We start from the raw sequence: 14,048 nt of genomic DNA on the forward strand, positions 1-14,048 counted from the left end.
TTAGCCTCTGTTACCAGTAGGTCGGGCGACAGCAAGGTGCTGATTATTACTTTACAGGGATCGATCCTCTCCTGGCCTTGGGACCATGCTCTGTTACTCACTTTCTCTCACTTTTGTCACACCCACCAGTCCTTTCAGGCCTGGATCCAACACCCACCTTTCCTGAAGCCCTTCCCACACCTCCCAGCGGGACATAACTGCTTCCTCGCCTGCATTCCTGGGGTTCTTTGTATTTGCTAGATGTCATCCCTCCCCATCTTGTGTTCTTAAAATGCTCATTCCCCCCTTAATAAGCACAAATCCCCTATAGGCAGGCACTTGGCCTGACAGCACTTGGCTTTTCCCAGCAAGACCAACCCTGTGTTAGGGGAGATATTTGTTCCATAAAAGAGTGAATCAGAGCGAGCTGTAGGAAGGTTTCTGTTTTTCTGCTCCTCACCAAGACCTCAGAGAGAGTGAGGTGAGGTGTTTAGGGGTGAGAGATATGGGAGCAGGGAGCAAGCTACCGTATTTATAGGTGAGTCATGCTTTCCAAAGGAAATAAAAGATTTGCAGTTATTACTATTCTGCAAAGCTTTATTTTCCCACTTACAGGTCAGCCCTCCAATTCTGCAATCTGAAAAATCACAAAAATCAAGTGCCACATGCAAGGCAGTCTCCACGGTCTGGGTGGCTATTTTTAGGTCATCGTAACGCGGTTTCATCTGGGCAGTGCTTCTCCAGCTCTGAGTTACTGCCGTTTTTCTGACTCATGTTTGCTTCTCACACTCAGTCTGGCCTCGGCCCATACTTTTTACCTCATTCCTGCTAGGCTGTTTCCCTATTTGACCATCCAAACTGGCATGCCTAACAGCTGGCCCACGGCCACTTCCCTGAAACATCTCCCTGGATAGACACAGTTTGTGAAAGCTTGTTGCTGGCCATCTGTGGCTGGGAGGGCCCATGGGCCCCAGAGCCTTGCATAAGGGTAGACACAGCATGCCACAGAGTGGGAGCACCCACAGTTGGGATGGATGGGCAGAGAGAAGGAAGTTTCAGCCCGTGGGGCAGCAGATGGGCGTAGTCGCTTCGTTCTAGCAAAAATGGAGCCCAGTGAGCCAGATGCTGATTTGGGGCCTCATCGAGAATAAGAGGTCCAAATCCCAAACCACTTCAGCTCCCCACTGGGGCCCACCCAGCATGTTCCTGCTGGTGACAGGTCTCTGCCCCTCCCTCCCCTTGCTCCCTTGTAGCTTTAACACTTGAACGTCCAATCCAACACAGAGCTGGAAACCATGACATCGTGGAAAGTTGCTGACCATACAAATGAAGCTAAGGTTGTTTGCCTACCTCCCCTTCCCCCTGCATTTTGTACAGTGTGTTTTGCACAAATGGGGAGCTGAACCAACACCCAGCCCTGTGGATACCGTGGGAAGTGAACTGCATTTGGAAACAAAAGCCCTGAGTGTAAGTCCTAGGGCTGATTTTCCCCAGTCCTATGACCTTGGGCATGTCATGCTGGATGACCTTTACCTCACCTCTACCACTCAGCCTCTCTCTTTCCATTTGCAGACTTACTGGCATTGCCATCCGTTGGCTAATGTCAATTCTTAGCACAAATGTCACTAACCCATGTCCTGGTCTTATTCTTCTTCAAATGTCACACTTCATCCAGAGTCCAATCATGTTTCTTACATAAGCCACATCATTTCTCTCCTCCACTTAAAACTTTCCCACAGACAAGTAGTTTCAGAGTCTGGACTCACTGATGTGAACTGATGATACAGCTTTTCCCTGTCCTCCAGGTCAACCCTAACCTCAGCAACTCCTTAGCAGATGCTGTTCCCTTTGCCTGAAGTTCTTTTTCACATCTCTTTTGACTTCCTCCTACTCATTCTTTGAGTCTCAGCTTACACCTCAATTCCTATAGCAGCTAGCTTTCAATATCCCTCCTGGGTACCCACAGCACCGTGCACTTCCGCCTCCGCGTATTGTCCCTTTGTTTGGGCACTTTCTTCTCTCTCAGACAGTCCCCAAAGGGGGCGTGGTGCCTTACACATCACCATATCCTCAGTCACTTAGCACACTGCCTGGAGCTGATGAATGATTGAAAGGACACAGGATACATTCATACGGGATCCCATCTCATTGTACCTCCTTTCTCCAACCCCTCAATTCCCTGCATTGTCACATTGCATGACCAAACCCTATAGATCACTGCTTCTCATCTTTATGGCCACCACAATTTCTCCCCCAAATACCAGTGGCTTTTGGTTGTCTTTTACTCCATTGGTCTTTGAAGATAAAAGAGCAAGAATCAGATGTGACAATCGATGACCAAATTCCAAGTCCTTCGGTAGAAAAAGTTAACAGATTGGCCACCTGGGCGGCTAAGGCAGTTAAACATCTGCCTTTGGCTCAAGTCATGATATCGGGGTCCTGGGATCTAGCCCCTGCACCAGGCTCCCTGTTCAATGGGGAACCTGCTTCTCCCTCTGCCCCTCTCCCCACTCGTGATCTTTCTCCCTCTCTCTCTCTCTCTCTCTCTGTCTTTCTCCCTTTCTCTCTTGCAAAAACAAACAAACTAAAAAAATAATAATAACAGACTACAAAATGCTGCCTTATATACTAACTCCAAAAGTTATACTCAGCAAGGAAGACCAAATCAGATGGAAGTCCACACACAAAAAAACAAAATATGGAAATTCATATACATAATCAGTCAGACACCACTCTGCTTCTGCTCCGCACATGACAACAGGAAACTATATCTTAATGTATACCTACTCTTACCCAAGCTCAGTTTCCAGATAGTCTATCTTTAGGGATTTATTCTTTTGGGTTAAGCCAGATATGGCAAATACAAGGCACATATCCTGCCACTTTCCATTCTTACACTATCAGCAGATATTGCTAAAGGATGGCAAAACTCTTTTCTGGTCTCAGAATCATTCACCTGCTGGTGCTCCAGATATCAAGCACCAGTAGGTTCCCAACTATCACCTACTCTCTGAAAGTATCCTTGGTAAAAATGCAGAGGCCCAGACCGGAGAACATGTGAGATTACTGGAGTCTTGGGGTAGATTTATGGAGCATGTACTTTATTTCTTCTAGAGAGGAGAAGCAAGAAAGATTTGGGACATTCAGGGAAGAAGAGGTGCAGAAGGGTGGAAGGTGACTACATAGCAGAAGGAGAAAAGGCAAGGGAAGAGCCATCAACGGAGTTCCGGGCGCCAAGCTTACGAGTTCTGAAATAAAGGATGGCAAAAGCCAATTAAACAAGTACTGGAAGAGCCCACGTCACTTGGATTACATTCTCTCTCTGGCTTCCATCTCTAGCAGAGCCCTCTACTGAGTTCAACTTTCCCCAAATAAGAAGGAATTGGGGGATGACCTAGATTCTCTGATGGGAACAGCTGATGCAGTCTAGGCTAGAGAAGGCGCACTCTGATTAGCTTCTGTTAAGATGTATTATGCTTGGCAGGCCCCTATCCATAGAGCAAGAGCATGGTAATGGATGAGAAGGTGACAGAATGGAAAGGGGGGTTTCCAATCACTTCGTGGAATGCCAAGGGTTTTCCCTTGATTACAGACCACTGAGCAGCCCTTCTGAGTCTTGGCGTCACCAGGTGGTTGAATAATGAAAATTAGGCCAGCTCCTTGAATTACCTCTCATGCCTCCAATAAGGCTGTTCTGCAAGCCTCTGGGCAGTTGCCCAAAAGCCCTATTGGAGCTCCAGGGCCAGATGTTGATGCAAATGAGCCCATAAAAATCAGGCAATGGGAATGGGCCAAATGGAGCATGTTCCTTTTTAGATGGAATATATTTGGATAATATATTTTGGAATATATTTGGATGCTTCAGATCATTCAGCCATCCAAACATTTTACTGTTTTTTTTTTCTTTTTAAAAATTTTTCCCATTTTATTTTTTTAACTTAAGTTCAATGAATTAACATAGAGTGTATTATTAGTATCAGGGGTACAGTTCAATGATTTCTAAGTTGCATACAACACTCAGTGTTCATCACATCATGTGCCTTCCTTCATGTCCGTCACTCAATTACCCCATCCTTCCACCAAACTCCCCTCCAGCAACCCTCCGTTTGTTTTCTGGAGTGAAGAGTCTCTTATGGTTTGCCTCCCTTTCTGGTTTCATCTTGTTTTATTTTTCCCTCCCTTCCCCTATGATCTGCTTGTTGTTTTGTTTCTTATAGTCCACATATGAGTGAGATCATAGGATAATTGTATTTCTCTGATTGACTTATTTTGCTTAGCATAATACCCTCTAGTTCCAACCATGTTGTTGCAATTGGCAAGATTTCATCCTTTTTGATGGTTGCGTCATATTCCACTATATATCTTGTACCACATCTTTATCCATTCATCTGTAGAAGGACCTCTGGGCTCTTTCCATAGCTTGACTATTTGGACATTGCTTCTATAAACATCCAAACATTTTAATTGTAAATTAAACCAATGGTCAATACTTTCTTGGGGAAACTAATAAGTGCAGCTTTGCAATGATGACTTCTTCCTAAGAGGGAGCAAAGAATGCCTGACTTGCCTGTGCATGCACACCTGTGTCCTCTTGGGCACATGATGCTTCCATGGCATTAGCATCAAACAATACTCAGTCATTAAGCAACTGCCTTCGGCTCAGGTCATGATCCTAGGGTCCTGGGATTGAGCCCCTTGTTGGGCTCTCTGCTCAGCAGGACGTCTGCTTCTCCCTCTCCCACTCCCCCTGCTTGTGTTCGCTCTCTGTCTCTCTCCCTGTCAAATAAATTCTTCAACAACAACAACAACAACAACAAAACATCAAACAATAAGAACCTCTCCTACCTAAAAATTTAGTGATGGTTAAATCCCTGTTAGCCCAAGATAAAGACATTCCTACAAAACAGTATGCTCCTTCTGGAGTACCTCACAATCCTGAGGGAAAAAGCCCAAGTAGATTTTCTCTCTGCAATTCTTACCTGCTGATGTACACAAGACTAGCGAGAGCCAACAAGGTGAGACCTTCCTTCTTCCGTGGATAGCAGTGCGGGCCGAGGATGACTTCCGCCAGTGCAAAGGGCAGGATGGATGTGTGCTGAAGGACAGAAAATGAAAAACCATGTCAGGCTGCCCTAATTCTCTCTTTCCTCCCCACTCTACCTTCTTAGGCAACTGCCAGATGAGATGGCCCCTAACTTGGCTTAGATCGTGCTCCTTAGATGCTTTGGGGCCTGCTGTAGCTCCCTACTGCCCTCGGTGATGGCCCAAACTCCTTTGTCTGGCCACCAAGGCTCTCGGTAGTGTGCTACCCTCCTCTCGCTCCTGCTTACTGTCCTCCTCCCCCCGCCCCAGGCGTGCACCCTAACCCGCACTTCCACACCCACTCCTCCCCTAGAACACGGCTGTTTCCTTCACCCCGCTTTGTACTCAGTGTGCTTGTTCCCGCCCTCCCACTTGTGTTCATCCCCTCCACGCTCTGTGGAACGTCTTCTCTCCCTACATTTGAATCATTCGTGTTCTCCGCGGCCAACGCAAGCTTCCACGGCGTCGTCCCTGCATTTTCCTCCTGCTAATTTCTCTCACTCAGTCCGACTGCCTTTCTATCCTGTGCCATGTCGTCTAGCACTTAGGAGGTGTAGCTGGAAGATCTGGGGGTGGGGTGAGCGGAGAACGCTGCTTACTGGGAACATTGAGCAGTGTTAGTATTTTTCAGATTTTCCTTTTGCAGCTATGATTCCTCTTTCATCCGGGCCCCTCATTTCCTTAGCATTTGGCAGCCCTCTTGCATCTCTAGCCTTTACCTATGAACTACATCCCATTCCCACTCCTGAGCCCCAAGACAGCGGGGTCAGCACCTCCGTTAGGGTAATCGCTGGGGCTTAGAAATGTCACAGAGCCTGTGTCACCATGCTCCCGTGCTCAGTTCTGTGGCTGGGGCCCTGGGGTGGCCTTTGCTATCAGTCATGTCAGTGTGTTGTGCTCAGAGGCATCCCCAGGGGGCCACAGTTTCTCATTCGAACCTGAACTAGTGATGGGATAGTCAGGAGATCAAGACCCTTGGATGACAAGAAATGTGGCAAGTTTTTATCGGGCAGCGGTGGAATGAGAAGGAATCAGTCTTAATAATAGGGCATTGCATGGCAGAGAGGGCCCCCTGGGGCCCCAACAGGGCTGCAGGTGGGTGGCACAAAGCAATGAGGCCTCTTATGGGCCCCAGTACCCACATTTTAGCAGCAAAGCTTAGAAGAACAACATTGCAGACACACCATGGTTTCTATAGGTTTTGTCCAGGATTGGTCCCTAACATACTGACGGGTTGCATATACAAGTGACAAGACATTTGGGCTAACTGTCACATCCTGCACCTCTCTTTGGTCTGATTTGAGGCTACAGCTTCTGCGTCTCTCCCTCTAATAAAGGAGCATAGTGGTTAAGAGAACGCACTTTCAGATCTGACGTTGGACTAGTTTCTGAATCTGTTTGAACTTCAACTTCCTGTTATCAAATAGGGAATAGTCCACATGTCATGGAGAGGATGGCTCTGAGGATTGAGATTAGAGCATAGAAAGGGCTTCGTCCTCAGGCCCTGAGAGGTGCCCATGAGCATTAGCTGTGATTGCCACGATTATCACTGTGATTGTTGTCCTTCAGCTCATCAGTGGCCCATGGGGAGCAGGGTGAAGCGAGGTTCTAGGAAGCCCACAGTGCCAGGCGCTCAGATGCAGGCAGGCAAGCAGCTGGAGTACGGCCGCAGAGCCTCCCTGTGGCTGCCCTGTGGCTCCCTCCCCAGCCCACAGCTGCTGCCCATGCTCCCAGCCACTCTCAGCTGCGCTGCCTTGGAGCCCGAACAACGCCCGGCGACTGACATCCATGCTCTTTTCACCCAGAGGTTACCTCAGGAGGCGAGTGATGGGGCCATCTCCCCAGCACAGCCCCCTGCCTCTCCTCCTGCCTTCACTCTGCCACAACCAGGAAGATCCAACTTCTATTAGAAGGCATTAACAGTCCCATTATCCTGGCCATTGATCTGACAGATTTTATTAACCCTGCCCATAGTCAGCAGCTTCAGCTCTCTACATTAATGATCACGGGGAACAGAATTCCTGTGGAATAATGTAGTGCGTTCACATTAGGAGCAAATGAGTTCAGAGTGATTAATGCTTTTACAACAAATAACTCAGGAATGCATGACTGGTCACCTCTTCTAGAAGCCTGCCCTTTGCAAGTGACATTCAATTGGATTTCCAAATGAATTCTCTCTGATGACTTCTGGGAAGTTTACTCCAGTGATGTCATTAGTGACGGGCCATATACTGTGGCTTAATACCAGCTAAAAGGTCTTTAAAAGAATCACATTTTTTCATCGGGGCTGGGAGGAGGACCACGACCACAGTCTGTGAACTTTCTGAACATTGCGCTAGTGTGAGGAGCCAAGCGTAACACCTTAAACCTCCTGGTATTTCGAAAGTACTGGTATTTTACCTCGTGTTCATATCAATTGTATAACCTTTGTCAGGCAGCACATATTTTTTTTTAAAAAAAAGGAAGAAAAAAGTCAGTAAGAGAAAAATCAAATATGCTTTCTGCTTCCAAAAAATCTAATAATTAGGCTGGGATTGACACAAATTAGAATGCTGCCAAAAATTACTGAAAACAGTGACTCATTCTGTATTTCAATTAACAGTTTCTCAGTTTCCCTTATAAACAGTGAAGCTGACAAAAATTAATTATCTCAGAGGGGGTAAAATATTTCCTTCCAGAGTAAACAAAACATCACGGGCTGAAACAATAGTATGTGTGAACAGAGACGATGGAATCAAATTATCTTTCCTTGTCAATTAGCCATCATTTGGGGGAAATTCTCCTTTAAATATCTCATTCCAGATGCACTGGTTAAAAGGACAGTGTTGCTCTTTTCCCATCCTTTTCTACTAAATCCTGTCTTCTCCTCCTGTCCTTGGTGTAATGCCTACTTCCATGTGACTATCTTGGAGATGGAACGCTGAGCATGAAGAAGCGATTTAAGTTAGTGTAGAAATGTGCTTTAGATTCCCTGGTTGCAAAATAGCCTTGAACGTAAGTACTGAAACTTACCAGCCCGCAGGGCATTCGTACAGGGTCATGTGAGTGTGACCCGTAACATAGTGAACACTTTTTCTTCCTCGCCTCATGCCAGTGAGCCCAGAGTTGTTACAAACAGCTTCCCTGGTTTGAGGCTAAATGTACCACAGGATGCTTTTGCTTGATTCTTGGGAGAGAGGCAAGCCTTAATCCCTGAGATAACCCATGGAGCCAACAGTGTTTCATCATTGTCATGCAGTTCCAAAGACTAAATCCATAGGACTAGGATGGTCACACTCATCTCTAAGATCCTTGGGGGAGCCAAGAGTGCTTAATTTCCTCCAGTGAAAGAAATTCAGGGAACCTCTACATTTTTTTAAAAAATCAGATAATAAGATTTAAAAATATGATCTCTGCCTCTTTCCTTGATTTCATTTCCTTGTCAGACTAGGATTTGAGTTGATTTGTGTTGATTTGAGTTGATTTGAGTTGATTTGAGTTGACCAAGAGAAACAAGCCAGCCTCGACCTTCTCAGACTGGTCATGGAGCAACTTTCTCCTTGAGATGCTGTTTCTCATAGTGAGCTTACATAATATTGCCTGCATTGTGTTCGGTCTCAAATTTCGCCTCCCCCCCTCGTTCAGGCAATGCTGACATCTGAGAATCAGTTCCTCACACTGATGCTTTCCAACCCGAGGTCCTTTTCCCCAAGTCTCTAAGACAATATTTTTGGTTTACTTACGGTGCTAATAGATAGATATTTTATTTTATTTTATTTTTTAAAGATTTTTATTTATTTATTTGAGAGACAGTGAGAGAGAGCATGAGAGGCGAGAAGGTCAGAGGGAGAAGCAGACTCCCCATGGAGCTGGGAGCCTGACGCAGGACTTGATCCTTGGACTCCGGAACCGTGACCTGAGCCAAAGGCGATTGCTTAACCAACTGAGCCACCCAGGTGCCCTGGATAGATATTTTAAAATAAAGTTTTATTCCACTGGCAAGATCTCATTTCTGAGGACATGAAGGGTATTTTTTTACTCACCATACATGCAATATAACACTTTTTATGTATGACAAAAACGAAAGTCTTTACACAATCTCTTCAGCGGCAAACACATGGCCAAGACATCAATTAAAACATAAATGTAAATACAACAGACACGAAAAGGGTGGCAAAACAAGCCTTAATAGAATGCTATTATACTCGGGCTTGTTAATACACTGCTTGATCACGTTCCTTAAGCTCGAAAACTACATGTGGTAAAAACACACAGTGATAATTGTTTTATAAATCCCAACAAGACCGTCTCTGATTTCAGTAACCACCATTCATTTGCCAGCTGAAAACTTGTACCTCATTCTTTACCATTGTAGTTTCTGCCTCTAAAACCCACAGGTTGGGACAACAGGGAAGGTCTTCTTGGGAATATTTTATATCCAAAAGCAGAAGCCGTCTGTACTCTCTATGATCACTGTGTTGTTACAGTTACAGGGGAATCCAGAAATGTAGACATAGGCTATATTGTTTATACATCTGGGGATAACTTTTTTATTTTTCTATAAATTTTTTTCACTTAGACTATCTACACTATTCTTTTTGGCCTCAAGTACCAGAGTTTAGAAGATACTGTGATTGGATTGGTAAAAATTCTCTTTTCCACTTTCTTGAAACTCGAGAGCATAAGCTAGGCACCACTATAATTAAAGAGCCAATGTTTATAAATGCCTGGGGAGGGGGATTGGGAAGATAACCCACCCACAGAAAGAGCCACAGTCTTCCCTTTGATCTTTACATTCTACCTAGGTGGGCTGACAACAGCCCAGCTTGGTAAAAACTCAGAAAACGTAAGTTAAAAACTGAAAGTCTTATTTACCACAGAAGAGTAGGACTTTTTGCAATTTACTCTGAAATATGCCAAAAATAAGATGAGTTGATGGATGGTAGATGCACAGATCTGAGATCAAGCGAATTCAGTTAACTATGAGGAGTAGGATCTAAGTCGCAGGTAACACAGGTGATCACCATAAAATTCTTTCGACTGCGCTTATTTGAAAATTTTCATAATAAAAGATTGGGAAAAACATGGAGTGCCTTTACTGACTTGGAAAGAGTAAATGCTCCATTGGGCTGAGGAAGAAAAGCAGGGTGTTACTTATGAACCCGTACATGAATTGAACAGGTGGTTAAATAGTAACTTTCTGGATCTTCGAAAGAGCATTTATAAGTGCTTTCTTACTTTCTACACTCTTGTGCTTGGGTTAATACGTAGTTCGGCCAACATCTTAAAAGCAGCATTCTCCTAATACGAAGCTAGCTGGCTTCGACAGCACGCAGGGTGGTGAAGAAGTGGCCGTTTAGGTTCATTCGATCCAGTTAAGGGTAAGACAGAAAAAAGACCTGCGAGATTGGGACCTGCAATCCAGGAATATATTTGCCCCTTCTTGTTCTCCTCTCTTGCTTCATACCTCTCCAAAGCACCCAAATCCCTTCCCCTTGTTTAATTCTCTCTGGCTGTAGTAACAACCTAGACACCTGCTGTAATCAAGGACTCATTCCTCCCTGTCTTATATCCAAACTTGATCCACTTTTTCCTTCTAATTCTCCCCACAGCTGCCCAGGCTTTTACTCCGCCTGGCATCCCCTCCCTAGCTCTTTCCTATCTTGGTACGTACTCAACACTGCAATTAGACCAACCTTCCGAGAACAAGTTTCATGTTGCTACTCCTGCTCAAAATCTTCCGACGGCTCCCTGCTGCTTTGGTCCACTGAATACCCTCTTTCCCTAATCTCATCTTTCCCTTTCATTTTCCACAGTGTCTCAACAGGCTCTCCCTCTTTTGACTCAAACCAGTCTCCTCCTCATCGTGGTCTTTCATTCTCTTCCCTTCCCTAGCATTCCTCTTCTTCCCATTTAGCGAGCTCTTTAACTCTTCTCTCCCAACTCTCCACACACACCGTTGAGATGCCTCACAACCAAAACCGTACACATTAACATGAGAAGATGTAAAAGAAAATTAGGACCCAGGAAAACACTGAGATGCAAATATGCCAACCAGAGGTTCTCTGGGCTGCTGTTACTGAGATTCAAACTTAGCACTAGGTTTCCAGACAGCCAAAGTAGAAAGAGAGAGATGGAATGAATAGTCCCTTTTTTTGTTTGTTTGTCTGTGTTCAGGGGAAATCAAGTTTTTCCACTAGTATTTTCCACTAGTAGGCGGTGTCTCTGAAGCAGAACGGTTCAGAGATCTAGGTTCCATAAACTGATAAAATCTGAAGGCAAAATAGTAAAAAGCAATCTCTAGAAGGGGGTTCTGCCAGTAAGGAGATAATATTGCATAATTATGTAGGCTTCCGGTGATCAGAACAGTTGATGGACTCCAGAAATACCATTTTCCCCCGATGGGTGTTTTTGCTTGTTTTTGTTCCCCTTATGAGTCAGACAACAGCCAGTATTTTATTCTCCATTTAGCCTGGAGTGAAGGTCTTAAACACTGTTGATGACACAGAGATCTAAGGGCTCGGAGGAATTCAGTCAGTGGTAACATTGACAGCCTCTTCCTGCAAATAAGAAGCCTCACCAAAGAAACCATCCCGCTTCTGGGAGCTGAGTGCCCAGCCCTTCCTGCAACCTCTGGGGCCCATGTCGCGTCCACACCACACCCACGTCACATGCTGCCTTTGCACAAGATGCTCGTGCTCCTGTCCCTCCCACAGCTCTGTGGGGTTGCACTTGACTCCCCCGTGCTTAGTTACATTCAGTTTTATTTGTGACACTATCAATTTAATCTTTACACAGCCAATTTTTCTCTCCTTATTTCATCCAATTATAAACTCTGAGGGCAAAGCTCTCGTCTCTGACTTTTTCAGAACTCCTCTTCTCAGTAAATGCGTTTTTGTCCAATTTTCTGTATTTGAACTTACATATCACACAGTAGAGCCCCTGATGATCGGGTCACCTTGCCCATTTTATTTCTATGATCTATAGCCCTCACCCACCTCCACTCCCTAATTTCTCCTCCTCCACCCACAGGTCCCTCCCTCACCATACCTCCCCTCCATCAGCCTCCTCCACCTTCTCTGCTCCTTACAGGGCTCAGTGCAGATATTCCTACCTCCAGGGAGCACTCGCAGCCCTTCCCTGGCACAGCTGGCCCTCCCCGTGCTCACGTGCAACACAGCATCATATGATTGCATTCACCTGATACTGGCCACATGGGATGCAAACACCTGGAGGCTAAGGGCTCTCCCCATCTCATCTCCAGTTGCCCAACACAGTATTTGATCTACTCTGGTTACCTACAATTTCTGGTATTAATGAACAAATCAATAAAACAACAGAGTGGGACAGAAGAAGAAGGGACAGTCTTCTGTCTAGCTTGGGGGGACAGTCTGGCATTCTGATATGAGAAGACAGCTGCTGAGGCCACGTTCAACTGACATGGGCAGCCTCGTGCTAGACTGTGTCCACGGTCACAAGGGTACACCAATCTCTTTTCAGCCTGGTCACCTTTATCCTTGGCCCTGGCCATCAATGATGTCCCAAATGCTGAAAAGTGGGCATTGCAGGTCCCAGGGAAACCTGTGAGCAAGTGTGACTACTGGGAATCAGCTCAGGGTGTCAATGTCATGGTAACTTGATTATAGACTCAATTATAGAGGTGTCACCCTCCAGGAGCCGGCAGCCCCACAGGAAGTCTAAACATACATAGCCAAGAGAGGCTGTGCTTTGTTCATCTTGGGATCTGCCAGCCGTGACCCTCTGTTCAGAGACTGGGCCGGGTGGAACCCCCCCCCCCCAGGTTTTGTTCACTATCATCTTTGTGTCTCCTCCTCTGTGTCAGTGTGTAATCTGCCCTTCCTCCCTGCTTCTGTGCCTGGCTCCAGAGAGCACACATGGAGACTTGTTTTTAAGACAGAGACAGATGGGCAGCTCTCTAGAAAGCTGCTCCAAGTTGGAGGGAGGAGACTGTTCTTTTCAAGAAAGAGAAAGTTTCAGAAGCACAAGAATCTGCTCTTGCTTTAAGAGCCACAGTGTCTCTGGGCACCATCGCCTCCCCTCAGATACCACATCATAATGGCAATAAAGGACTCAATGTGCAGGCAGCTGGTCTCCCTGGGAGATAACAGTAATGCAGGAAAGCACCCTGTGACCCCAAGGGCCAGGGCAGAGTTCCAAACTCCCCACATGACTGATCCCATGATGGACGGGTTTCCACAGTTTCTCCTTCCTGACTCTGGCTTTCCCTTGCTGACCCATCAGGGTATTCCTAGAGGGACTCACCAGCTGTTCTGCAAGTGCAGCAGGTGCTGCCTGGTGACTTTGCCAAACACAAGTAGTCATTTGGTTTAGGGGTAGTCTGTAGGTGCACGAGGTGGGATGCATGAGGTCACTGCAGCAGGGGGGTCTCACCCATAGAGGAGGCGGTGACTGGGAGGGCCATGGTAGGATGCTTAGCAGAATTTCTGGCTTCTACTCCCTGAATGCCAGGAGCACCTACCCCCTCTCCCCCCACCACTCCCTGCTGTTGTGACAATCAAAACTGTCTCCAGATATTGCCATGTGTCCCCTGGTGAGCAAAATTAATCCTAGCCGAGAATGCCTGATTTGAGTAATTAGCAAAGGAAGAACATCTTGCAGAGGTAGTTGACAAAGAGCAGTTAAGTCTGGAGGAGGGGCACCTGGGTGGCTCCGTCAGTTAAGCGTCTGCCTTCAGCTCAGGTCATGATCTCAGGGTCCTGGGATGGAGTCCCACGTCAGGCTCCCTGCTCAGTGGGGAGTCTGCTTCTCCCTCTCTCTCTGCTGCTCCCACCACTTATGCTCTCTCTCTCTCAAATAAACAAATACGATCTTAAAAAAGAAAAGAAAGTCTGGAGTTAAGGTAAAAAAAAGGAAAGAGAAATTTTTGATAAATACGGTTTAATGTGTCACATGTTGAGACACATTAAGGCAGGAGCCCGCCCCTCCCGTCTCTCTATCCCACACTGCAGTTTCAGAGACAAGAAGGC

General features: G+C 46.1%; 1 protein-coding gene across 4 annotated transcripts in view; it reads right to left on the reverse strand.

The window, feature by feature from the left end:
• Positions 1-14,048, reverse strand: part of ADTRP (androgen dependent TFPI regulating protein) — a 61,672-nt gene that overhangs the window by 16,237 nt on the left and 31,387 nt on the right. For all 4 annotated transcript variants that reach the window (XR_014311610.1, XR_014311611.1, XM_082730192.1 and 1 more), the window contains exon 5: positions 4,959-5,074. Coding sequence is in view for 2 of the 4 variants with exons in the window: in XM_082730192.1 (XP_082586318.1) it covers positions 4,959-5,074 (116 nt within the window). In the remaining 2 variants the exon portion in view is untranslated. The remainder of the gene's footprint in view (positions 1-4,958; positions 5,075-14,048) is intronic.

Source organism: Mustela nivalis (genome assembly GCF_964662115.1).
Source record: "Mustela nivalis genome assembly, chromosome: 5".
Classification (NCBI taxonomy): Eukaryota; Metazoa; Chordata; class Mammalia; order Carnivora; family Mustelidae; genus Mustela; species Mustela nivalis.